The sequence below is a fragment of the Sceloporus undulatus genome, chromosome 6 (genome assembly GCF_019175285.1).
Source record: "Sceloporus undulatus isolate JIND9_A2432 ecotype Alabama chromosome 6, SceUnd_v1.1, whole genome shotgun sequence".
Classification (NCBI taxonomy): Eukaryota; Metazoa; Chordata; class Lepidosauria; order Squamata; family Phrynosomatidae; genus Sceloporus; species Sceloporus undulatus.
This window is the reverse complement of record NC_056527.1, coordinates 83,295,324-83,318,466: the sequence shown is the minus strand read 5'-3', so window position 1 is coordinate 83,318,466 and position 23,143 is coordinate 83,295,324. Positions and strand designations below refer to the sequence as shown.

The window sequence follows — 23,143 nt, the reverse complement described above, 5'->3', positions numbered from 1 at the left end:
TAGATAGATAGATAGATAGATAGATAGATAGATAGATAGATAGATAGATAGGGTCTAGCACATGTGCTCAGAGGCTACTGGTTATCTGGCAGCTACTCCAAGCTTATACAGCATTCTTAGAAAATAGTGGATCTTTTCACACTACACAATGATAGCACTATGATTGCACTTTAATTGTTAGAATTCCATACTATGGAATCCTGGATTTGGCAGCTGAGGGAGGGATATTTAGAATAGACAATGATCGCAATGTGAACCCAGTTTAACTAACTTAGCAACATCCTATGGAATCCTAGTGCCTTACCAAACTACAATGTTGGTTTAAGTGAATTCACAGTGCTATAATTGTGTAGTGAGAAAACACCTCATATACTGGCAGCAGTTGAGCAACAAAAAGGCTATGAGAGTCAGACAAATTCACCAACAATGTGCAAACTATGAATGTCTGATGCCATGGATTTTTGGTAAAATACTGTACTGGGTTGTTGTTGTTTTTTTGGGGGGGGGGGGTTGCATGTGTATTTAAGTAATTTGGTTTTGTTTGCAAAGACCTAACACTGAATGCTAAAGTTAGGATCATCCAAACCATTGCATTTTCCATCACCATGTATGGATGTGAGAGCTGGAGAGTAAAGAAATCAGATAAGAGGAAGATTGACTCATTTAAGACATGGTGCTGGTGAAGAGTACTGAGGATACCATGGACAGCCAAAAAGACAAACAATTGGGCCCTAGAATGAATTCTCTCTGAAAGCCAGGAGGACAAAATAGAGGTTGTCATACGTTGAACACACCAGCAGAAGAGAAGACTCATTAGAAAAGCCAATGATGTCGAGAAAGGTGGAAGGGTGTAGAAAGAGAGGAAGACCATATGATAGATGGATAGACTCAATCAGGGAGACCCTGGGCCTGAGCCTGCAAGACCTGAGCAGAGAGGTAGAGGACAGGGGATCTTGGAGATGTCTCATCCACAGGGCCTCCATGAGGTGAGGTTGATTTGAGGGCAGCTAACAACAACAATGTATTGTGCAAGAGCAAGTAATAGGTAATTCAAACAGCCACTGCCCTGGCTGAAGAGAGAGATCCTGATCCTGATATTCCAAACATGGTTGTGTCTCTGATTCCTTGGTGATGGCAGTGAGATTGTGGAAGTTTTCACATAGGGTGGCAGCAGTGATTTCAGCAGAACCTTACATCTGGTGGGGAAAGTGATAGAATAAGAGGCAGGAGCCTCACAGCATGTTATAATTGTTCTGTATATCACATACTAGCATTCTATCTGATATCTTTATCAGCAGGACACACCAAGATGTTTCAGGATATAGATCAGAATGCCTTATATATGTCTGATCTAACCTGCAAATTCTAAGAGCTTACAAATTTTCTATATCTAAGCAGATTTTTCTTTAGCATGGCTCTGCCTTATTTACTGCTTATGAGCACTTTTCCACCCTTCCTCTTTAACTCCAACCCCCATCACCCCTAGCCCAAGATGCTAACTGGGGATGATGAGACTTGCAGACCAGCAGTCTGAACAGTAATTAATCAGGGAAGATTGAATTAATGCAACTAAATTGTATCTTGGGCCTAGATTCAAGATCTTTTCTATCAAATCAAAGCCCTTCCTTTCATTAAAACGATTAACCTCCCTCTAAATGCATTCTTATCAGAAATCTGAATACTAAATATATCCCTGCCACATACAAATAATGAAAAGCATCCTAAATCCTTACATGACTCTGCGCACTCTCTCTTGTTGCCCTCTGTATATGAAACTTTCAATTTCAGGTATTTAACACTCTTTCTTTAAATGCTTTTGCAACTAAACTATACAGAGTGTTAAATACACAATAGTAAATGCAAATACACAACGGTAAATCATTAAATACTGAAGTTAGGATTGTCCATGCCATCTCATTTCCCATTTCTATGTATGGTTCTGAAACCTGGATAGTGAAGAAAGCAGATAGGAAGAAAATCCTTTTGAAATGTAGTGCTGGAGAAGAGTTCTATAAATACCCTGGACTGCTAAAAGACAAAGAAACGGTTCCTAGAACACATCAAGCCTGAACTCTCCTTAGAAGCCAAAATGATTAAACTGAGATCGTGGTATATCATGATGAAAGGACATGACTCGCTAGAAAAGACAATAATGCTTGGTAAGGTAGAAGATAGTAGAGAAAAAAAAGGAAGACTGCATTCCAGATGGATAGATTCCATCAAGGAAGCCATGGCTCTGAATCTGCAAGACCAGAGCAGGTCTGTTGATGATAGGGTCACTTTGAGGTCTCTCATTCATAGGGTCACCATAAATAAAAGTTGACTTGATGGCAGCTAACAACAAAAAATACATAGCATGTAGTCTGGGATCTTTATATTTTTTTACATTAACACTTAAGATTCCTAAACTTAACTTTACATTCCCTATATTTTAGACATTAAGATAAACATGGTATCATCAGGATCAGAACCATTTTTTGTTCAAAATTCTCAAAATATCTTTCCCTTTCAATTATTTCCTTAGTCTCACCTTCTTTTGACCCTGACAACTAGTGGAAGCTACAGCACTGCATTCACTCACCTGTACACAGCCACTTTGCTGACTCTGTAAGCTCCAACCAGCACATCTGTGCAGGGGTGAGGAAGAAGGAATAAGAGGGGGAGAGGGTTATTTTATTTGTGTGTGTTTATGGTTTTTATCCCACCTTTCTCCCAAAATGGGACTTAAAGCGGCTTACAAGGACTCAAAGCAGCTTATGGGACTCCAAAGCATCTTTCAAATGTAAGTAGAGTAATAGATACAGCATTCTACCAGCTGTCATCTTGGGATCCCGGTCCTACCCATTCTGCTGGCGCGATTACCAATTATCCTAAGCTCTGTAAAGCCCAAGATTCTTATTCAAAACCAAAGGATCTTGCACAACCCCACATCCTCCACTAATTCAAACAAGGCTTGGAAAATCTGAGCATCATGCTTCTTTCCAGAAACTTCAGCTTCTTGGCTTTCCAAGGTCTAATCTGAACTGCAGAAATCATGCAATTTGACACTGGTTTAACTGCCATGGCTGAATGCAATGGGATCCTAGGATGTGCATTTTGTTGTGGCACAAGTGCTCTCTGACAGAGAATGCTAAATATCTCAAAAAACCCCTACAAATCTCAGAATTACATAGCACTGAGCCACGGCATTCAAAGCAGTGTCAAACTGCATTATTTCTGCAGTGCACATTAGCGTCAAATCAAGGAAAACAGATGGCGATATGGGTAAAGGCTACACAGCTCTGTCTTGCATTACCAGGGTAGCCGTTTCCATCAACATCAGAAGCTCCACGTATGGCAAAACCAAAACCAGCTGGCCCAGAGAAAGGACTCTCAAGGATCTGCTTTGGGGATGTGCTCAAGCCTTCGCTACACCCATGGTAGATGTAAACACGGCCACCCTTGTCTCGTCCTGCAAAAGGGGCTCCAACAGCGATATCTGTGGAAATAAAATTGAAAGTAAATTATCTGTTCAGTCACAAAGGTTGATCAGTTAAAGCTGGGATGGGGAGATCCAGGACAACTCTTCCATGCACAAACAGGACAGATGGAAATGAATGAGAGCTGGGCTGGGTACCCCAACAGTTCTTGGAAATGTTATTTTTTGGATGACAGTTCCCAGAAACCTCTAGCCAGTATGGCCAGTGGTCCAAAACTGACAGTTTTACAATATCTGCTGCTCCCAGGCAGGGCGAGCTTCAAACAGGGAATTTAACTGTGTAGATATGTGTAGGATGCAAATAGAGAGGAGGAAAGGAACACCTACTGGCCAGGTTTGCACGGTTCTCTCAACTCTCCAAAGTTTTCCAGATGAAAAGCAGGATATATGAAGTTAAGCAAAATCAGTGTGTGGTTAAGACTGCAAAAAAGGTATTATTAAGGAAGAACACAGAAGCTAGGAAAGGCTTCAGCATTTTGCTTTTGCCTGAGCCTACTGGGAAGGGCAAGATTCCTCCTTTTCCTCCCCTTCCCCTCCCCGCAGGTTAATCAAAAGCAAATTAATTTTGTACAGTACTTTCAGTTCAGCCTGTGGCAACTGAAGTAAGCCTAGGTTAAAGAAGGAAAGGTTAAAGCATAGGTTAAAGAGGGAGAGAGAAATTAGGACATTTTAAAAGCAGTTGAAAAGGAGGAAACGACAGAGATTAATCAGGACTGTCCCTGAAAAACTGCGACAGTTGAAGGGTACAGTTCTCTGTGCAGATCAGATGAAGCTGGTGCAAAGAGGCCTTCTTTCATTGAAAACTGATCAGCTCTTGCCTATAAGACAAACTGAAACATATAACTGGTGTATTTCTGAGGACAATGAAAAATGTATTGTGAGCTGTAGTTCCAGGAAGTAACTTTTCTAAGCTGTGACAAGGTTATGACATGATGACTCCTAGTAGAATTTAAGAGGTCACAGGACAAATTAAAAACAACAACAACAGTAACAAAAACAACAAAAAGAGGGATTTTGCAGAGGTGGAATGTCTGCCCCAGCTTCACCCTTCCTACCAACATATCCATCCTGGTCTGTGTCACCCAATGGAGCAATGGCCATGCCAAAGCGCCCATAGACATCTGTGCCCGTCAGCGTCTGCCAGGGGGTGTTGTAAGCATTGGGGGTCTTGCGCTGTATGTATAAATAAACTCTTCCCACTTCATACAGTTTCAGGTCTGAGTGGCGCTCCAAGAAAAGGGGGGCTCCCACAAGAATATCATCTTTCCTAGTGGGTGGGATGGGTAAGGAAGAGAAGGGAAGGGGAAGGGGAAGAAGGAAGCAAGGAAACAAGAAAAGTTCCATTACAGGTTGTACATGCCAAGTTTCCACTTCAACCAAAATGTGGACTTTGGACTTTTCCACACCAGGTTCATAAGGTGCCACCAAGCGCATTAATCTAGAAAATGCAAATATACCAGTTGGAGATAGTCATTATAACACAGCTCTTCCAAATCGCCAAGATGCTGCTTCTGTCATGGGCGCTGTCTTCCGCACACCAGCTTCCATAGCCCCATCTTCCTGCTCTATCCCCTTCCCAGCATGCCTCTCAGTTTGTATTTATGTTTATTTTTAGTGCAGTTGCATGATCGTGGCAATCCATTAAGTAAAAATAAGCAAAGAAAAGAAATTAAAAAGAAAAAACCAGCCCTCTTGGGAATAGTGAGGAGGAGGGACAAGAGGGGGAGAGGAGCAGAATCATGCCCACTTGCACCATGTAACTGCCCACATATTGGAACTGCTTTGGATAACTCAGATAACAATGTGTGTGTACCTTCAAATCATGTGCTGATTTTTGGCAACTATTCATAGGGTTTTCTTAGGCAAGAAATACTCAGAAATGGCTTTGCTAATTTATTCCTCCGAAATGTAGCCTGGCACACCTGGTATTCCTTGATAGTCTCCCATCCAAGTACTAACCAGGGCTGACCCTCCTTAGCTTCCAGGATCAGCGGGAATCTCGTGCCTTTAGGGTATTTACTGTATATTAATGTATTTGTATATGTTAACAGTGCCTTTCCTCCCTGTACTCATAGGAGTATAGTACAGTTCAGTTCAGTTCAGTTCATCTTTATTACGATCATAGAACAGCACAGTATAGTAGAGAGGAAAGTACATTGTTTAGGGAGGCTACTTGTTCCCTTCCCCAACCATGAATGTAGCACAGTTCAATTCTACACTAAAATCTCTTCACTAAGCCCAGGATGAAGCTGGAGTTCATTTTGCCAAGGCTGCATTATGAGCCTGCCTAACAATAGATGGCAGTAGATGCAAAAAATGAGGATAAGAATGACTTTTGGAACAGAAATGAAGCTTTGAACAAGAAATATGCAAAGCAATGTTGTTCAGGTTTGTATGTTTGTTTGCAAGGAATGTGCGGCACACAGCACATCTTACCAGGGAACTCAATGGAGGGGCATACAGTTCTGAGGAACTCAAAAACTGGGATGAGAAACTAGTTTTACTTTAGGACTGCTTTAGCAATGGGATGGGACAAATCAGAAAAGCTTCAAAAGGCTACTTTTTGAACTAAAATTCCCACAATCCCTTGGGCAGTATGGTCACTGGCCATGTTTGCTGGTGAATTCTGGGAGCTGTAGTCCAAGAAAAGTCGGTTTCCAAGCTCTTACAATCAGGTAGGCTTTGTTGGGAAGTCCAGATTTGTCCTGGAGCCACCAGGTAAAGTGGCTACAACCCAACCACTATATTAGCCCATAATTCATCCTAATGCAAAAGGGATATGGTTCAAATCTAGGTCCAGGGACCTCATGAATTCAGGATTTTTAAAGGGTCTTTGCCAGGATCTGTCTGTCCAATTCCCATCCCACCATGCAGTTCAGTATTACCCTTCTGTTTTTCCATCCACTGATGCTTCTTGTGTGCCTTCATATATATAATAACTTTATGCAGACCTCCTGGGAAGGTGGATAGCTTTAACATAAAGTACAGCCTGGAAAAGGGAATTTGCTTGGGGGATTCTGGGAGCTTATTGTCCCCCAAAATAATATTTCCAAACTTGAAATGTGGGGGATGCATAATTCTTTGCTCGACAATAAAGCTCCATCAGATTCAAATCAACTGTCAAGTGTACCTTTCTCAGATCTGCCCTTACCCATCTCCATTGATATCAGCAACTGCCACTGTATGCCCAAAATACGATGCTATCTGCAAGAGGAAAGGAAGAGAAATTGAGGATAAAGCTCAGCATTCATTCTTATTGATTACAGGTATACTTACTCATTCCCACAGGACATGCCTAAAGCTGACAACAGTAAAAAAAAATTCTTACAGAAAACACCTGTCTTGCATAACAGGGGAACTAAACGGTTACAATTTTGGACCAGAACTTGGAAGATTCAGATTCAAGTCCTCACTGAGCCATGAAACTCAGAGAGCTGGTCTTGAGTCTGGTACTCTCATCTCACATGGGACTATTGGGATGATCAATTGGGAAGAAAAAGAGCTGTGTATGACACTTTGAATTCATTAGTAGAAAAACAAGTTCTAAGTATGGATGCATCTACACTCTAGAAATAATGCTGTTTGATACCACTTCATGTGCTGTAGCTACATCCTACAGAATCCTGGGATTTTACAGTTTTACAGGGTCTTTAGTCTCTGCCAAAGAGCTCTGGTGCCTCCCAGAACTACAAATCCCAGGATTCAGCAGGATGGAGGCATGACAGTTAAAGTGCTGTCAAATGGTATTACAGTATTTCTACAGTGTAGATGCATGCTATGATAAAATAAAAGAACAGGCAACTTATGGCATTTGAGTCAGGGCACATGTATGGAAAGCAGTGCTAGATCCTTTGTACATCTGACATTGCTCTCCACAAGGTCCATGTGCCCTCTCTTGCTTCACAGGAGGCGAGCAATGATGGAATTACTCAGACAATGAAAGAGCAGGGGCCTCATGGCAAATGCCTTACTCCTCCTTTGATTTTAGGCCCAGTGAAAATTCTCCCTTTCATAGAGAGGTGTTAACCATTCCTCTAATTCAGTGATTCCCAACCTTCCTAATGCCATGACCCTTTAATACAGTTCCTCATATTGTGGTGACCCCCAACCATATAATTATTTTTCATCGCTACATGAAAATATGTGTTTTCCAATGGTCTTAGGCGACTCCAGTGAAAGGGTCATTCGACCCTCAAAGGGGTCCCGACTCCTGACCCACAGGTTGGGAACCACTGCTCTAACTCCTGCTGGTAGCTTCTATAAGCCAGGAAGGTCAAGGGTCCAGCATACATAGTAGTGGCATGTTTCACCTGTCCAGTAATGCTGCCCACATCCAGGGATTTTATAAAGGAGGATAATGTCACTTATCATCAACATGTGGACAGCTAAAGCCATGGGAGTGGGCACACCCATGGCTAATACTGTAGTTCTTGATAACATTAATATTAGTGTGAGGGGCATTATTTGCCTTGAGAGCTTGCCTCTTCCCACCCCACTGATATTGTGTCAGGATGAGGAAATTCATGTGGTCCAAAATATTGCTACCTGCTCACTGCGGATGGTCCACAGAACTCGGAAGACATATTTCAGGGTGAAAATTTCCACCTATGAATGGCAAACATGGAGAAAAAGTTAGGAAAAAGAATGGAAAAGCGGCTTTCCTTCTGGACTACTACTACCCTCATAAACCTCCAGCCAGTGAAAACTGTAATCCAAGAAAGGATTGTTTTTCAAGGTCTGAGTCAGGGAAATCTCAGTAAGGGAGATTAAAGTATGGAAAAGCAGCTTTGTTTTTGGACTACTACAACTCTTATAAACCTCCAGTCAACATGGCCCGTGAAAACTGTAATCCGAGAAAGGATTGTTTTTCAAGGTCTGAGTCACGGAGCTTATGAGTCTCCCTTGCACTAACTGAATGCTGTCACTCAAATTTTTCAAGAAACTACAATGTACATGCCTGCACACATACAAACATTCCTTTTCACCAACAATTCTTAGGACAAGCGGTTACATGTGACCTTCCAGATGGCACTGATCTACAATACCCATTCTCCTTGACCACTGACCATGTTTGTTGGGAGTGATGATAGTTATACTCCAAATAATCTAGGAGCCAGATCTTCCCCATTCCATTCTTCCCCATTTGGACTGCAGCTACCAGCATTAGTCACCAGAGATTTGGCTGGCTAATGTTTCTGGGAGTTAAAAATGGCTTTAAAGTGAGTTTATTCTCACCATTTCCAACATTGCAGTCACTGAAATCTTCAGCTGAACATTTGGAAATACAGTTTAGGCCTCCAAACAAAAGGGGCAGCAAAGTTAACAAGGGAATGAGAAGACAACACATGCAAGAGTTCTAAGTGTGAACGATTTTCAGCATCTGCTATGCTAGAAATTTGGGGACTGAAAGAATCCTCATGGAATCCTAATTTTGTGAGCAATGTCCTCATTTTTGCCTTCTTATAGTACCATCCATGAGCCACTGCATGTTTGATTTTTGAAATTTGACACTGTGACCTCCTCCTAGATGTGCAAGCCAAGAAGGAAACCAAAAAATCAGCCATTTGCTCCTACTTCCTTCAGAGTCTTGCACTCACCACGCCTTGCGTTTCGCTTTTATTAGGAACACCCACCACGTATTCTGCAAGCAGAAGAACCATCTTGTTAGACCAGGGCACTACAGCTAAGAGAACACAACCCAACACCACCATCACTACCCTCATGGTCCTGCTAGGTTTCAAAGGCTGCAAGTTCCCTGCCCTATGCTGCTGCAAGCAACCCTCCAATCGCAGTGCTTTATGTCATTAGTTTGTGCAGCTATCTTGCAAAATCTGTTATATTAAAATACCATTTTACAGGCTAGGGAACTGAGGCTGGGAAGCAATCACTGAATTAGCTTATGGACTCCTCCTGGCAAATGTGTCAGGAGTTTGTACTATTTGCTGCAGTAGTTTGAGGGGCAAGAGTTAAAATATCCAACAATATCTCTGTTGTCCTGCACTGCATCCGCACTGAAGGAATAATCCAGTATGGCATTACCTTAACTGCCAGGCTCAATACTATGGAATTCTGGGAATTGTAGTTTGTTGTGGCACCAAAGATCTCTGATAGAGAAAGCTAAATGTGTCACAAAACTACAATTCTCATAATTCCACAGCACTGAGCCATGACAGTTAAAGCAGTATCAAACTGGATTATATTTCTAGTGCGGATCAGATCCTGGATTGTTTTCTTGGCACAAGGTGCAATATTTTCCTCCTATCATTGAGCAGATTTCTGTTTAATTCTGAAACATATTGGAACAAAATATCTCCCACTTCTCTTATCTTTTAGTGTGTGTTTGTTGCAATGCTATATTAAATTGGTGCACCAGTGAAATGTCAGTTTTGCACTATAACTGTATAACTATTTTTATTTAATTCAGAAAGGATAAAATTTGCCCTCCAAACCATAGGTATACTTGAGCAAGTCATGTTCTGGGTAAAAAAAGAAGAAGGAAGCTTTGGAAGAACCCTTGTACAGATCCAGTAATTGCAAATTGCCTCCAAAAATAATAGAACAAGGGGCCATAGAGGTAACAAGAATCAGCATAACCCTAAGAGCTACATTGTCAGACCTCAAATGTTCTTTAGACCATTCTGGAAGAGCCCACAGATAATTACACTTCAAATTACTGGCAAAAGGAGCAAATATCTGATGTTTACTAAAGGAGAAAAGGCCTCGCAAACCCTCTTGATCCCAGTTTTATCTTACCCCAGAAAAGTACCCTTGAGAAAGAAACTAATTTCCTTACCTGCTGACTCAGGGTTTTCATTAAATTCCCCCAAAGCCACTGAGTACCCTGGGAGGGAAGAAAGATTGGAGGGTTTAGTGAGGGGATGTTCCTGGCGAAAGGAGATACCTGCTCCCTAAGCTCCAGGACAAGATCCAGCATCTGTTCTAGCCTTCCCCTGGAATCCACCAGATGCTCCAACTGTCCCAATTTGGCATGGAGAATCCTGATAATTCTTCTGTCTTCCCACTTTTTCACCAGCTTTTAAAATGTCTCCGGCTGCCTCCGCACTGCAGGAAAAAAAACCTGGGTTGACACCACTTTAACAGTGCTATGGAATTCTGGGAATTGTAGTTGGTTGTGGCACCAGAGCTCCCAGAATTTCACAGCATTGAGCCATGAATGTTAAAGTGGTGTCAGACCAGATAATTTTGGCAGTCCAGATGCAGCCTCAATTTCCCTCTCTTCCTTTCCCTTTCCCTCTTTGTTCTCAGCTTATTTCAGTTGTTGCAAACTGAGTTCAAGGTGCAAAATCAGTTTGCGCTCAATTAACTCAGCAAGGGAGAAGAAGAATATTGTCTTTCCTGGTAGTCTCAGACAAAAGCCTCTCCGAGCTTCTATTAATGTTTCTCATTAATAACTTTTACACATTTGACCACACTCTGATGTTGCTTGGCTTCACTTGTTCTGATTTTTGTCTGTGAAATGTTGGAGGGTCTGTCAACCTCTGCACTGGCAGCTGATGCTCATGGGACCTGGAAAGCCAGGGCCACCTGAAGCAAACTTATGTACTAGTTAGGAAGAGGACGGTAAGTAGGCAGCACTCCATCCATCCAAATAGTAAGACCATACATGATCTTCTGTGAAATTCTGCACTTGCCTCTGCAAGGATTTTGTGGAAAGATGTCTTGCACAGAAGAAGAGGACAGCAACCAGGTTGAGGAGAAGAATTATTTTATATTAATTGAAATAAAGGCACCAAGCAGCACCAATCAAAAGCAAAAAGTTGTCTCTATGCAATTGGGTTGCAATTGGCAGAAAGAAATGGTGTGCGCGTAAACTCAATTAGATTGATAGTAAATACCACCATCACCGAAACCTTGAAATGGTTTGTTTTTGGGTAACATTTCCCTCCCAGATGTGAGGAATAGCCTGATGCTACAATTGTTATCATGCGCACACACATACCAGCATGGCCAAGGGAAAAGGATTGTGGAAAGTGCTGTCCAAAGAATTAGGCACTGCCTAGTCTGGGTATTGACCATTTCCCCAGTTCATTTGAACACCTGACAAGCTCCCATATCCCCTGTTGCCCAGTCCTCCCAGGGTTTGTGGAAGGAAAATGCTTGCCAGCTAACCTCGATAGGCATCATCATAACTTGAGTCTGAGTAGTCGCTTGTCATGTCCTCTGGTTTCACTGTCCACAACAGGGAAGTATAGCCAGGAAAACTGGATTGGATCGCTGACAAGCTAACTGAAGAGAAGAGACCTGGAAGAGAGACAAACCATAAATACAGTCAGCCCTCAATATCCACAGATTTTTTTTATCCACAGATTCTGTCATCCATGTTTGAAAATATTTTTAAAATATATAAACTCCCAAAAGCAAACCTTGATTTTAGCGAGGGGCATCATTTTACTGTGTCATTGTTTTTAACAGGATTTGAGCATCCATGGGGTGGTGATCCTGGAACCAAACCCCGGCAGACCCCAAGGGCCCACTGTATCCATTCTCTATCAAGAGCATGGATGGGAATGGATGGGTTAGGAGAAAAGAGGCAAAATAGCTAAATGGGGTGCTCCCCATCACTCTTGGTGGTAAAGCAACAGCCAACCAACCAGCCATCAATTAAACCAGCAATCATTTAACTGCCCTCCAATTTTCACGTGCCTTCCATCTGTCCCCATTTGGCAGAAACAGTCCCAATTAATTCTCTTTCAACTCACTTTTCCAGCTACTTTTAAAATGTCTCGGTTTCTCTCTCCTCCTCCCACTTTCCCTTTTTAAATTGCTGCAAAATGAGTTCAGAGGGCACACGTAATTTGCACTCAATTATCTGCATGGCAGGGGGTTGGACTAGATGGCCCTTGTGGTCTCTTCCAACTCTATAATTCTATGATCTCAGCAGCAGGAAGGGAGAGGAGGAGGAGGAATCTTCTCCTTTGCTCGGGGAAAAGGAAACTGCTGCAGCCTCTCCTAGCTTGTCTGTTCTTCCTTACCTGCCTCGATCCAATACAGGGAGAGGCAGGATACAAATAAATATTCTTATTCTTATTATTATTATTATTAACTTTTGCCATCTGAGCTCTGGTGTCACTTGGTCACATGCATTCTGGTTTTCATTTGTTTAATGTTGGAGGGTATGTTTTCAGAACCACCTGGCCACCATGCCTTTGCAGTGAGTCCTTGTGGGTGGGTGAGGGGGATGTGTGGTTTTCTGAGATTCAACGGGGGACAAGTATGGTCCCTAGACATTCAGAAAATGCTTATCCCTACAAAAGGAGCAGCAATTCCAATTTTCTGAGCATGAGGGCAGAGTGGAATTAAGATGATATTGGCATTTAAAAAAATGCCAGCAGCGATGTATACATATTGCCCTCTTGTTGTTGTTGTGTGCCTTCGAGCTGTTTCCAACGTCTGGCAACCTGAAGGCAAACCTATCATGGGGTTTTCTTGGTAATTTTTTCAGAGGGAGTTTGCATTGCCATCCTCTGAGGCTGACAGAGTGTGACTTGCTCAAGGTCACCCAGTAGGTTTACATGGCTGAGCCGGGATTTGAACCCTGATCTCCAGAATCATAGGAGTTTATCAGACAAGGGGAATTGGAAGTATAATCCGATGGCAATCTGAACGCAATCATGGGGTTTAACGTTATTGCGTGATAACCCACTACACACAAATTCAGACAATAGGAAGTCAGTCCGAATGCAATCATGGGGTTTCATGTTATTGCGTGATAGATTGCCACACGCAAATTTGGGCAATGGCATGCTATTTTCGGGCAATGGGAAGCCAGTTCGAAAGCAATGCATATTCACTTAATTGCACGAAACTTGCAACTTTAAGTGAATGCGTTCTGGCCCCACTTTCTTTTCATTCAAATTTAAGAGAAATTCCTCCCGTTTGATAAACTCCTACAGCACTACACAGCGAGTTAAAAAGATATGGGCCATGCAGGCATATCCCTACTACAAGCAGCCTAATGGTTGGAAAGCAGGCCATCTTACAGGGAGATTAATACATGGGCAGCTTCTTTCAAGCTATACATAGTCATCATGACTAGTAGTTATTTATAGCCTTATCCTCTGTGAATATATCTAATCCCCCTTTAAGGCCTTCCAAGTCGGAAGCCTTCATCACCACCTTGTGGTACTGAATTTCACAGTTTAAGTACCTGCTATGCAGATAAGTACCTCTTTTTATCCAGCCACTTAGCTTCACTGAACGATCTGGGAATCTTTCACACTAAGGCAATTATAGAACTACAATTCCACTTTAACTATCTTGGCTCGATCCTATGGACTCTTGGGGCTTGTAGTTAAGGGCGGCACTAGAGCAGAGAAGTCGAAATATCCTTGTTGTATGCCTTCAAGTTGCTTCCGAGTTATAGGTAGAATGCAAATCCCAGGACTCCAAGGAACGCAACCAGGGCAGTTAAAGTGGGTTCATAGTACTGTGTTGTGTGGATAGCGTCTCATACAGTGGGCCCTTGGTATCAGTTAGAGTTTGGTTCCAGGTCAAAATCTGTGGATGTTCACATCCCTTTATATATAATGGTATAGTAAAATCGTGTCCCTTATATTAAAAGGCAAAACCAAGGTTAGCTTTTTAAATTTTGTTTTTGGCAAGAGGGGATATTTTCAAGCTGCGAATGGTTGAATCTAGGGATGCAGAATCCGTGAATGTGGAGGGACGACCGCATTATTGGAGGAGAATTTTAAAAAATTGCCCTATTCCCACAATGTGCAGTTCCCCACTCCATCCCCTTTATGTAACAACAACAACAACAACAATAATAATATAATTTATTTATATTCTGCCTTTTCCTTGTGGAATCAAGGTGAATTACACAAGCAAAGGTAACAAGAAAATTACAGATACAAAGTACAAAATAACTTTTATTCTATGTTTAAAAGCCCCAAACTTTTCTTCATAGAGGTTATTCCAGCTCCTTGATAATTTGGGTTGCAGTTTTCTCCATGATTTCCACCAGGAGACTCAAACCCTTTGTTGAGGTTTGACAACCAGAACTGTACACAGCATTCCAAATTTAGAATTCAAAGATATAGCTGTGTTAGTCTGGAAAATCAGTATGCCAAAGGAACTTGTAGCCAGTGGCATCCCTAGGGTTGGCATCACCCAGTGCTGTAACTCATTTTGTCACCCCCACCCCCACTGACCCTCTCCCATTGCCACACCATACAGAATCCTTAGTAATGGTTTTTGTACTACTTAATTATAATTATAATATATGACTCATTAATCATAATTCCTGCATGCCACTGAATGTCATGGCAATAGTTGTGACACAAAACAACTAGCAAAATCAAAATTATATCTTTAAATTACAATACCATACACACAAGCTCAGTGTCTTTATGTATGCATTGTTTCATGTGGTTGAAGTGAACATTTGGTAAAAGGTGACATTTTTAAAGAAAATGTAAAAGGAATAAAAAAATTAAAACATTTTTCAAATTAAATATTTTTTTATAAAATTAAATTTTATTTTAAAAAACTGGACCCCTTCCTTTTTCACTTCACTCACTCACTCCATCTCTTCAGTATTTTAAAGGACACAAGTGAAGTCCGCAGCCTGTTTCTGCCCAAAGGCAGATGCTTGAGGATCAGTGGTGTCACCCTCTCTTAGGGTTTCACCTAGTGTGGTCCGTACCCCCAAATGACACCACTGTTTGTAGCACCTTTGAGACTGACTGGAAGAAGTTGGTAGCATGAGCTTTTATAGACTTCCTCCTACTTCTTCCGATGCATCTATGAAAAATCATGCTACCAACTTCTTTCTTTCAGTTAGTCTCAAAGGTGCTACAAGATTCTTTTGCATTCCAAATGTAGCTACACTCTTGATTCTCATAACTTACAGGGCAAACCAAGGTGCTTACCTCCAAAGTAATATCCACCGGGTGCCCCAAGCAATGCCTTTCCAGACTGTGGGGGAAAGAGATGAGGAATAGTTCAGCTAGCCACATCTACACCACAGTGATAGACCAGTTGAATTATCAAGGCTCCGTCACACTAACCACCACCACCTCCATCACCATCAGTGCATCCAAGCCCAGCCTAAGATGTTTTGTTGCCTAAAGTAAATGGCAAGCTAGCATCCTCTTCCATTTCCATTTACAAAAAATATCCAAACAGATAATTGAATTCCGCACTAGTGATTATGATGGCAAATTCCTAGGCAGGAATGTTTGGCTACAGCAGGCGTGAGCATGGTGTCATGATCCCTTGGGGCCCCAAAGTGTTGCCCTTGAAGCCCTCCCAAAGTCCCTAGACCCAAAATTTTAAGGCTGAAAATTAGTTGAAATCAAAAACTGGAAGTGATGTGATACCACCTCCAGCCATGTTGAGTGTACAGATTCAGCCCTCTGGGATGGGGAATTGATTTCCCATTCCCTCCCCAGTTGCCCAGCGCAGGGCTGGGGCCTCATTTCATGGGATACACAACTCTGTCATCCAACAGAGGAAAACATCCAGGACTCAGAAGGTATGGGAACTGAATTGCTGTTGCCACTGCTACCAATATCTGCTGCTTGAGGCTAGCCTTGTTTAATGTTAGGGTCAGCCTTGCTGGGGATTATGGTTTTGTGGAGTTATGGAGACGTTTGCCAGCTATGACCCTCCTTAGATTACAGTTGCCCCACCAAAGTCCCTCTGGTAAAGCAATGTTAGTGTGGCCACCTCAGGGCTGTAGGAAAGTCTATGCATCCCCCATTTGCCATTTCCTCTCCTCCACTGCAAAACTCACATTAGAGATGGCAGCGCTGAATCCAATTTCACAGTATCGCTTGTCATCAACTAATTAAAGAAAAGAAATAAGAAAGCAACTTTGATCATTGTTTTAATTGGGGAGGATCCTTACATACCAGAACTGTAACTTTCATCTTTAAATTCGACAACCCCATATACATGCTTCTAGGGTTCAGTGTGGCCTACTCCCATGTAAGTGAGCATAAGACTGCAGTCTTAAACAGTTTACCAGACCAGGGGTGCATCTACACTGTAGAAATAATGAAGTCTGACACCACTTAACTGCCATGACTCCATCCTACAGAATCCTGGGACATATACTTTTGGGATGGCCCAGTGCTCTTTGGCAGAGAAAGCTAAAATCCTTGTCAAACTACAAATCCCAGAGTAAGATTTTAGTAAGAAAACACTGAAAAGTGATTGCTCTGTGCAGAGGTGTGCTCAACACAGAACTTAGTAACTTAGGGCCCGAACAGACAAGCCAAAATAAAGCTGCTTCGGATCACTTTGGAGGTATGCTCTTTAAATGATGCATGTGTCCTAAGAGGCTGGAAGCCGCGCCAAATCCACGCTCTAGTCCTAAGGACTGCAGCGCACCTTTGGCACAGCTTCGGGCCTCTTCAGATACATGTGTCATTTAAATCACATACCTCCAAAGTGATCCGAAGCAGCTTTATTTTGGCCTATCTGTTTGGGCCCACAGTTACTTGTTAAAAAGACAACTCCCAGAATCTTCCTCAGCCAGCATGACCAGTGGCTTGCCATGTCACTTTTTCAAGCTCTGGCACAGAATGGCTTATCTGTGGGACACAGCTTATTTCAATAATGCATGTAAAACCAAGTGATGAAACATCCTGAATGTATGCACATGATAAACCAGATAGGGAACACGAGTCGTTGAAAGACAAAATTAGGGATTAGGGCTAATGTAACAATTGGACACAATCTGTAAATTAATTTGCTGTTGTTCTATTTTTATTCCTAACAAACTATGGGAAAAACATGTAGGTACCAAATATAATAGAAGAAATGAACAGCAACAACAATGACAGAGAGTAACTACAAATAATATAATTATATAATTGTCTGTTACTTTCATGTTATTGTTTTGCTTCTGTAATTTTAGTTCATTATATTATTTGTCGTTACTTTCTGTATGTTCTCAGAGTTGTTGTTGTTTTGTTCATTTTTGCTATTGGTACCTACATGGTTTTCCCTAACTTGTTTGGCATAATTCTCTGTTTGAGACCCTCCAGTGTTTCTTTGGTGCTTGTTCTATTTTTAGTGCCAGAGACAAAGAAAGGTGCTTGTGAAATTCTCTACCTCATGAACTGAATAACCTGACTGGTTAAGATACTCAGCACATTAACCAAAGGATGGTGGGCATTATTTGCTGCTCCACTTAAGGCAGTAATATTTCTTGGGTCAGCCCTAACAGATCCTTTTAGGGACAGACTCTGGGCAATGTTTCATCTCACCACTCAATTGAGATTTGGCTGCTTCTTCCCCACCATTCCCTCTTTCTCCACCCCAAGCATACTGTACTCACAGTAATAGGGTGAGTAAAAGGACTCCATCTGAATGTCACGGCATGGTGAATATTCTGAGAAACGCTGCAGGCCTTCTGAGGCCAAGAAACAGTTGCCCACGGGGGTCTTTGTGGCCTCCTTTTGACCTTCCAAGGCATTCCAGTGCTGCAGAGGGGCACAGGCCTGAAAGAAACAGTGGGGTGGTGGAGAAATAATACGCTTTGACACCACTTTAACTGCCACGGCTCTATGCTATGGAATTCCAGGAACTGTAGTTTGTTGTGGCACCGGAGTAGAGCTCTGGTTAGAAAAGGTTTGGCACCTATGAGCTGGAAATAATACTATAATTAAAATTAATTATGCAATTTTAAAAACAGCTTAACTTCAAGCTGCATACCCAGGAGCCCTTCAGGTATTTAGACTTCAAGTATTTAGGTTTCACAGTCTTGGAGCTATGGCAGAGATTTTGGTTCTTTTATTATTGTAGATTCAGAAAATTTCTCCCTTATCTATACTATTCTCCTAGGTTTTCGAGTCTTTAAAAAAGTGGGAAGCCTGCATTAATTTCTTTCACCAAAGCTTGCTTTACAAAAATAAGGCTCCTACCGTTTGTTATATTGGAGGTGACTAGCTTCTGAAGTTGGATTGAAGTCAAAGGTCCCAAACACACTGCAGAAATAATCCAGTTTGAAACCACTTTAACTGCCCTGGCTCAATGCTAATTAATTCTGAGAACGGTAGTTTTGTGAGACACTGAACCTTCTCTGTCAGAGAGCTCTGGCACAACAATAAACTACAATTCCCAGGATTCCCTAGCACAGAGCCAGGGCAGTTAAAGCAGTTTCAAAGTGGATTATTTCTGCAGTGTGTTTTGGTTCCATAGTGGTTCCAGAAGAAACCACTCCATACAGTCTCATAGTTGGTTGATAAGGTCTTTTGAAATACTGTTTAAAAATTAATATATCCAAGGCAAAGGTGAAGCTGTTTTGAGTGCCACTGCCAAGTTTTGGGGGGGGGGGGGGATGCAGGACTGTAATAACAATAACTACAACAACAACATTTTAAGTTCAAATTTGCAAGAACTTTGGCCAAAAGTCCAGCTAGTGCTAAATTTTTTGTTATTTCATCCTCTAATTTTGAATTGCATGTGACTCAGAGAAGCTTCTGGTACTCACCAAGATATTGTCTTTCCAGGTGCTCACAGATGCTCCGAACCACTGTTTGGACTTAAAGACTTTCATAGTGATATGATCATCTTGCATAACTTGATCACCTGGCCAGCAGTGGTGACATGGAAAAAGTGAAAACTGAGTAAGGTAAGAAAGCAGAAACTACACACACAAAACAGATAATACATCTCAACTGCAGAGCACAATCAGATAGTCTACCTTCTGCTCTGTAAAGAAGGGGCCCTTTATATAACACAGTTAGTGCTCTATGATTCCAGGCTAGCTGCCACCACTGCATTCTACCAGTAGCATCCTTAGGGTTGGGGTCACCCACCCAATGCATGGTGCCACCCACCCATTGACCTCCTCCCGTTTCACACCATACAGAATCCTTAGTAATGCTTTTTTGTACCAGTGTTACTCACATAAATTGTAATTCCCACATACCACTGCGTGTAATGCTAATAGTTGTGACATAAACAACTAGCAAAATTAAAATTATACCTTCAAATTACAATATCATAGATACAGCCTAAATGTATTTACCTATACATAGTGAATATTTGGCTAAAATGTTATATTTTTAAAGAAAATTTTAAAAGGAGGCACATCACAACGACAGCAATAACAAAAGCATTCTCATCCCCTTCAGCTGACAGAAGCCTATCTTCCTCATAGCTGAGCATGTCTGATTCTTCAGTCACCTAATACACAGTATCTGTTAGGAATTTCAGGGTGTGAAGCCTGCCTTGTGCAAATATATTTTCTTTGTTTGTCAGACTTCATCTTTTTGATTTGAATGTCATATGCTGATTGATGCTTAAGGTATCAAGTTTAATAATATCACCAGGTTCCATCCCTTGTAATGTCACACTTGACACATGACCAGAGCCTGCTTCCTGTGACAACACAACGGTGGGCCATCCCTAGGTATCAGGTTTGGCCCTAAAATCTCAGGGCCTGAAATAATCCTGACCTGACAGGCCTAAACACACATATTGCTTACTCAAACATTTGGCTTCTGTGCTAAATGCTGAGTGCAGTCTAGACACACAGAGCAAGCTACGGATGGAGGCAGTGAGACAGTCCAACCCTGATCATGATGTGACAGCCAAGAAGATCACTCACCTTTAGTATCAAACTCAATGGGGGTGCAGTTGCTGCCACTGAGTACCCAAGGGCACAGGTAGACAGAACCCGCTTCCATCACATCAGGCTGCGAGGTGTTTGCTTGAGGGGCTCCCACAACCACATTCATGCTAAAGAGCAAAAGAGAAGGGTCAGTGTCCAGCCACAGACTGCCTCACCTGGCCATAAGGGTGCCACAGATTTGGGTAGATTTGTCTAGGATGGGGCCAAGACATCTGTATGGGTTGAAACAGTAAATTGATAAACTGCAATTTGAATAGACTACATTTCAGATGAAACTCCATTTCCAGATGAAACCTGCCTCCCACTTTGTCAGGAGCCACTGGATCTAATATCAGGTAGGGACTTATGGCTGTGTGAGTAGTTGCCCTCTTTTTAGATAAGTTGTTGCTATTATTGAGTGCCTTCAAGTTGTTTCCAACTTATGGAGACCCTAAGGCAAACCTATCATGGGATTTTCTTAAGATTTGTTCAGAGATTTCGTACCGTATTACCTTCCCTTGAGGTTGAGAACATATGACTTGCCCAAGGTCACCCAATGGGTTTCATAGTCAAGCTGGGATCCAAATCCTGGTCTCCAGAGTCATAGTACAATGTTCAAACCACTACACCACACTGGTTGTTAGTTAAGTCTTTAGTTAGGATTTCTGACTTAATTTCCAAACAGGAAAAATATGTTCTCTCTCACTCTCTGAGTGACAAGCTGTGAGTAACTCTGGTTGGTACTTAATGAATATTGCTTAATGGCATCATTAAGGGCCATACCTAGATCCCAGGCTTTGGCCTATTAATGTTTTCTAGTAATTCAGTCCAAGAGTTGATTGTGCAAGAGCATAGCACAGTCTCAACATTAGCTTTGCTTTATCTTTAGCCTTCTGCCTGTCAATTTTGGCTAGTTATTACAGATGTAGAGTGAATCACTCTCTCTTTTTAACTCTCCCTGTGGAATGTTTGATCTTTCAAAGCTGTCTTTCCAAGATGCAAACTTTGAAGCCACTGCTTTTTGGATTACAACTTCCAGAACCCTTCATGGCTGTGGGGTTCTGAGGATCATAGTCCAAAAAGTAACTTTTCCCAGCTCTAGACATATCTGAGAAATTAGAAAGGGGAGAGGATTGTGTGGTATACTGGCACAGTGAATTAACTGTGCCCTGTCTACATAAATGCACCTTAGCTTTCCTATTGCTCCTCTCACCTCTGCTTTAACTCAGGAAGAGGGGGAAAACTGGTGCAGCCAGCCTGCAATTAGACTCCTGCCAGGGCAGTTCCAATAGCCTTCTTAGGCTCAACACAAAACATTACCACTATTGTGTACTGCCTGTGAAAGATACTGAGATATCTGGCTGGTTGCTATCAGCAAGTAAACGGAGTGTTACCATGGCCAGTGCCAAGATGCTGCTTTTCATCTTCTGAGGCCCCATTTCTCTCTGTGCAGGGGAGAAGATATGTCCTGATATCAAGTCATTCCCATCCTCACACCCTCACCAATATGATCCTACCTGCCTTTACTGTCCTGGTAGAAATCCAAGGCAAAGCCAAAATAGCTTCCATGGGGTCCAGAGTAGACTATAGGAGCACCAGCTTGGAAGTTGAGGCTCCATACTGGGAGGTAGATGGGCAAGAACCCACCCATCAAGAGCCAGAAAAGGGCAAGCAAGCCCAAGGAACCATGGCCCCCAGTCATCCTCTTTTTGTGTTTTCTTGCTAGCCTTAGGCTAGCTCTGAGGTATTTATCAATTAATGTGGGCTCTTCCACACCCATAATAACCACAGTCGTGACACATTTCCTCAAGATCTTCCTTCCCACCAGCATGTTTCAGCTGACAATAATAAAGTTTATCAGAAGTCATGGAGTTTGCTAGCAGGAACTCCAAGACAAAAGTTAATTCCCCAGAGTTAATAGCATGCTGGAATGCTAGAAATGTTCTAGGATTAGGACTGGGGAGGATCAAATATATTATCAGGGCCTAAAGAACTGTTGATGTGATGCATCATTTACCAAGGCTGCTAGCAAATACAGCAGTCCCTCCATGTCCACAGATTCAACCATCCATGGCTTGAAAATATTTTTTTAAAACCCCCCAAAAGCAGGCCTTGATTTTGTCATTTTATTTAAGGGACACCATTTTACTATCCCACTATATATGAGGCTTGAGCATCCATGGATTTTGGTATCCACAATGGAAGAGTGTGTGCCCTGGAACCAAACCACATCAGACACAAAGGCCCCACTGTATATATGTAGGCTGTGATCTTCTATGCTAGGAGTGGGAAGCTGAGGCCCTACAGATGTTTTTGGACAATAACCCTCATAATTTGTTGTGTGCCTTCAAGTCATTTCCAACTTATGGAGACCCTAGGCAACGCTGTCATGGGGATTTGTTGGCAAGATTTGTTCAAAGGGGATTTGCCTTTGCCTTCCTCTTAGAGTGTGACGTGCTCATGGTCACCAAGTAGGATTATATGGCTGAGTAGGGACTTGAACCTTGGTCTCTGGTGTTGTAGTCCAACACTCAAACCACTATGCCATCTCACTGCATCAACATTAAGTACACTGGCTAGAGGTGAAGGGAGTTGTAGGCAAAACACAACTGGAGGGCCAGAATTACCCACCTCTGTTCTATATACAGTTGGCCCTCTTATACACACATTTTTTATACAGTACATGGATTCAAGCATACACGGCTTGAAAATATTCAAAAAAGTATAAATTTCAAGTATCAAATCTTGATTTTTCCATTTTATATGGGACACCATTTTGCTATGCCATTGTATTTAATGAGAATTGAGCATACGTGGATTTTGTTATTCACGGGGGTTCCTGGAACCAAACCCCAGCAGATAACAAGGGTCCACTGTATATGAAAACTTATATGCTAAGCAGAGGATTAGACCAGACTCCCTTCTAGATTCTAGGCTTCTGTAAATTGGTATCTTTGAGACAAACCACAAGTAAAGGTGAAACAAATATGTATAAGGAAAAGTTGCTGCCTGGAATTACAGCCGTTCCTCTCAAATGTCTTTTGGTTGGCTGTGGCCATGCAGTAGTGACAGAA

At 42.0% G+C, this 23,143-nt stretch overlaps 1 protein-coding gene across 1 annotated transcript in view; it reads right to left on the bottom strand.

Moving 5' to 3' along the window:
- Positions 1 to 21,791, bottom strand: part of ITGA2B (integrin subunit alpha 2b) — a 45,433-nt gene extending 23,642 nt beyond the window's left edge. The window contains exons 1-14 of the mRNA XM_042474715.1: positions 21,587 to 21,791; positions 20,067 to 20,197; positions 18,945 to 19,042; positions 17,790 to 17,952; positions 16,239 to 16,288; positions 15,373 to 15,418; positions 11,609 to 11,740; positions 10,272 to 10,319; positions 9,076 to 9,119; positions 8,024 to 8,083; positions 6,630 to 6,682; positions 4,534 to 4,745; positions 3,296 to 3,478; positions 2,582 to 2,627 (exon numbers count right to left, since the gene is read on the bottom strand). Coding sequence (XP_042330649.1) covers positions 2,582 to 2,627; positions 3,296 to 3,478; positions 4,534 to 4,745; positions 6,630 to 6,682; positions 8,024 to 8,083; positions 9,076 to 9,119; positions 10,272 to 10,319; positions 11,609 to 11,740; positions 15,373 to 15,418; positions 16,239 to 16,288; positions 17,790 to 17,952; positions 18,945 to 19,042; positions 20,067 to 20,197; positions 21,587 to 21,771 — 1,451 coding nt within the window. The 5' untranslated portion in view covers positions 21,772 to 21,791. The remainder of the gene's footprint in view (positions 1 to 2,581; positions 2,628 to 3,295; positions 3,479 to 4,533; positions 4,746 to 6,629; positions 6,683 to 8,023; positions 8,084 to 9,075; positions 9,120 to 10,271; positions 10,320 to 11,608; positions 11,741 to 15,372; positions 15,419 to 16,238; positions 16,289 to 17,789; positions 17,953 to 18,944; positions 19,043 to 20,066; positions 20,198 to 21,586) is intronic.
- Between the last annotated feature and the right edge of the window lie 1,352 nt (positions 21,792 to 23,143).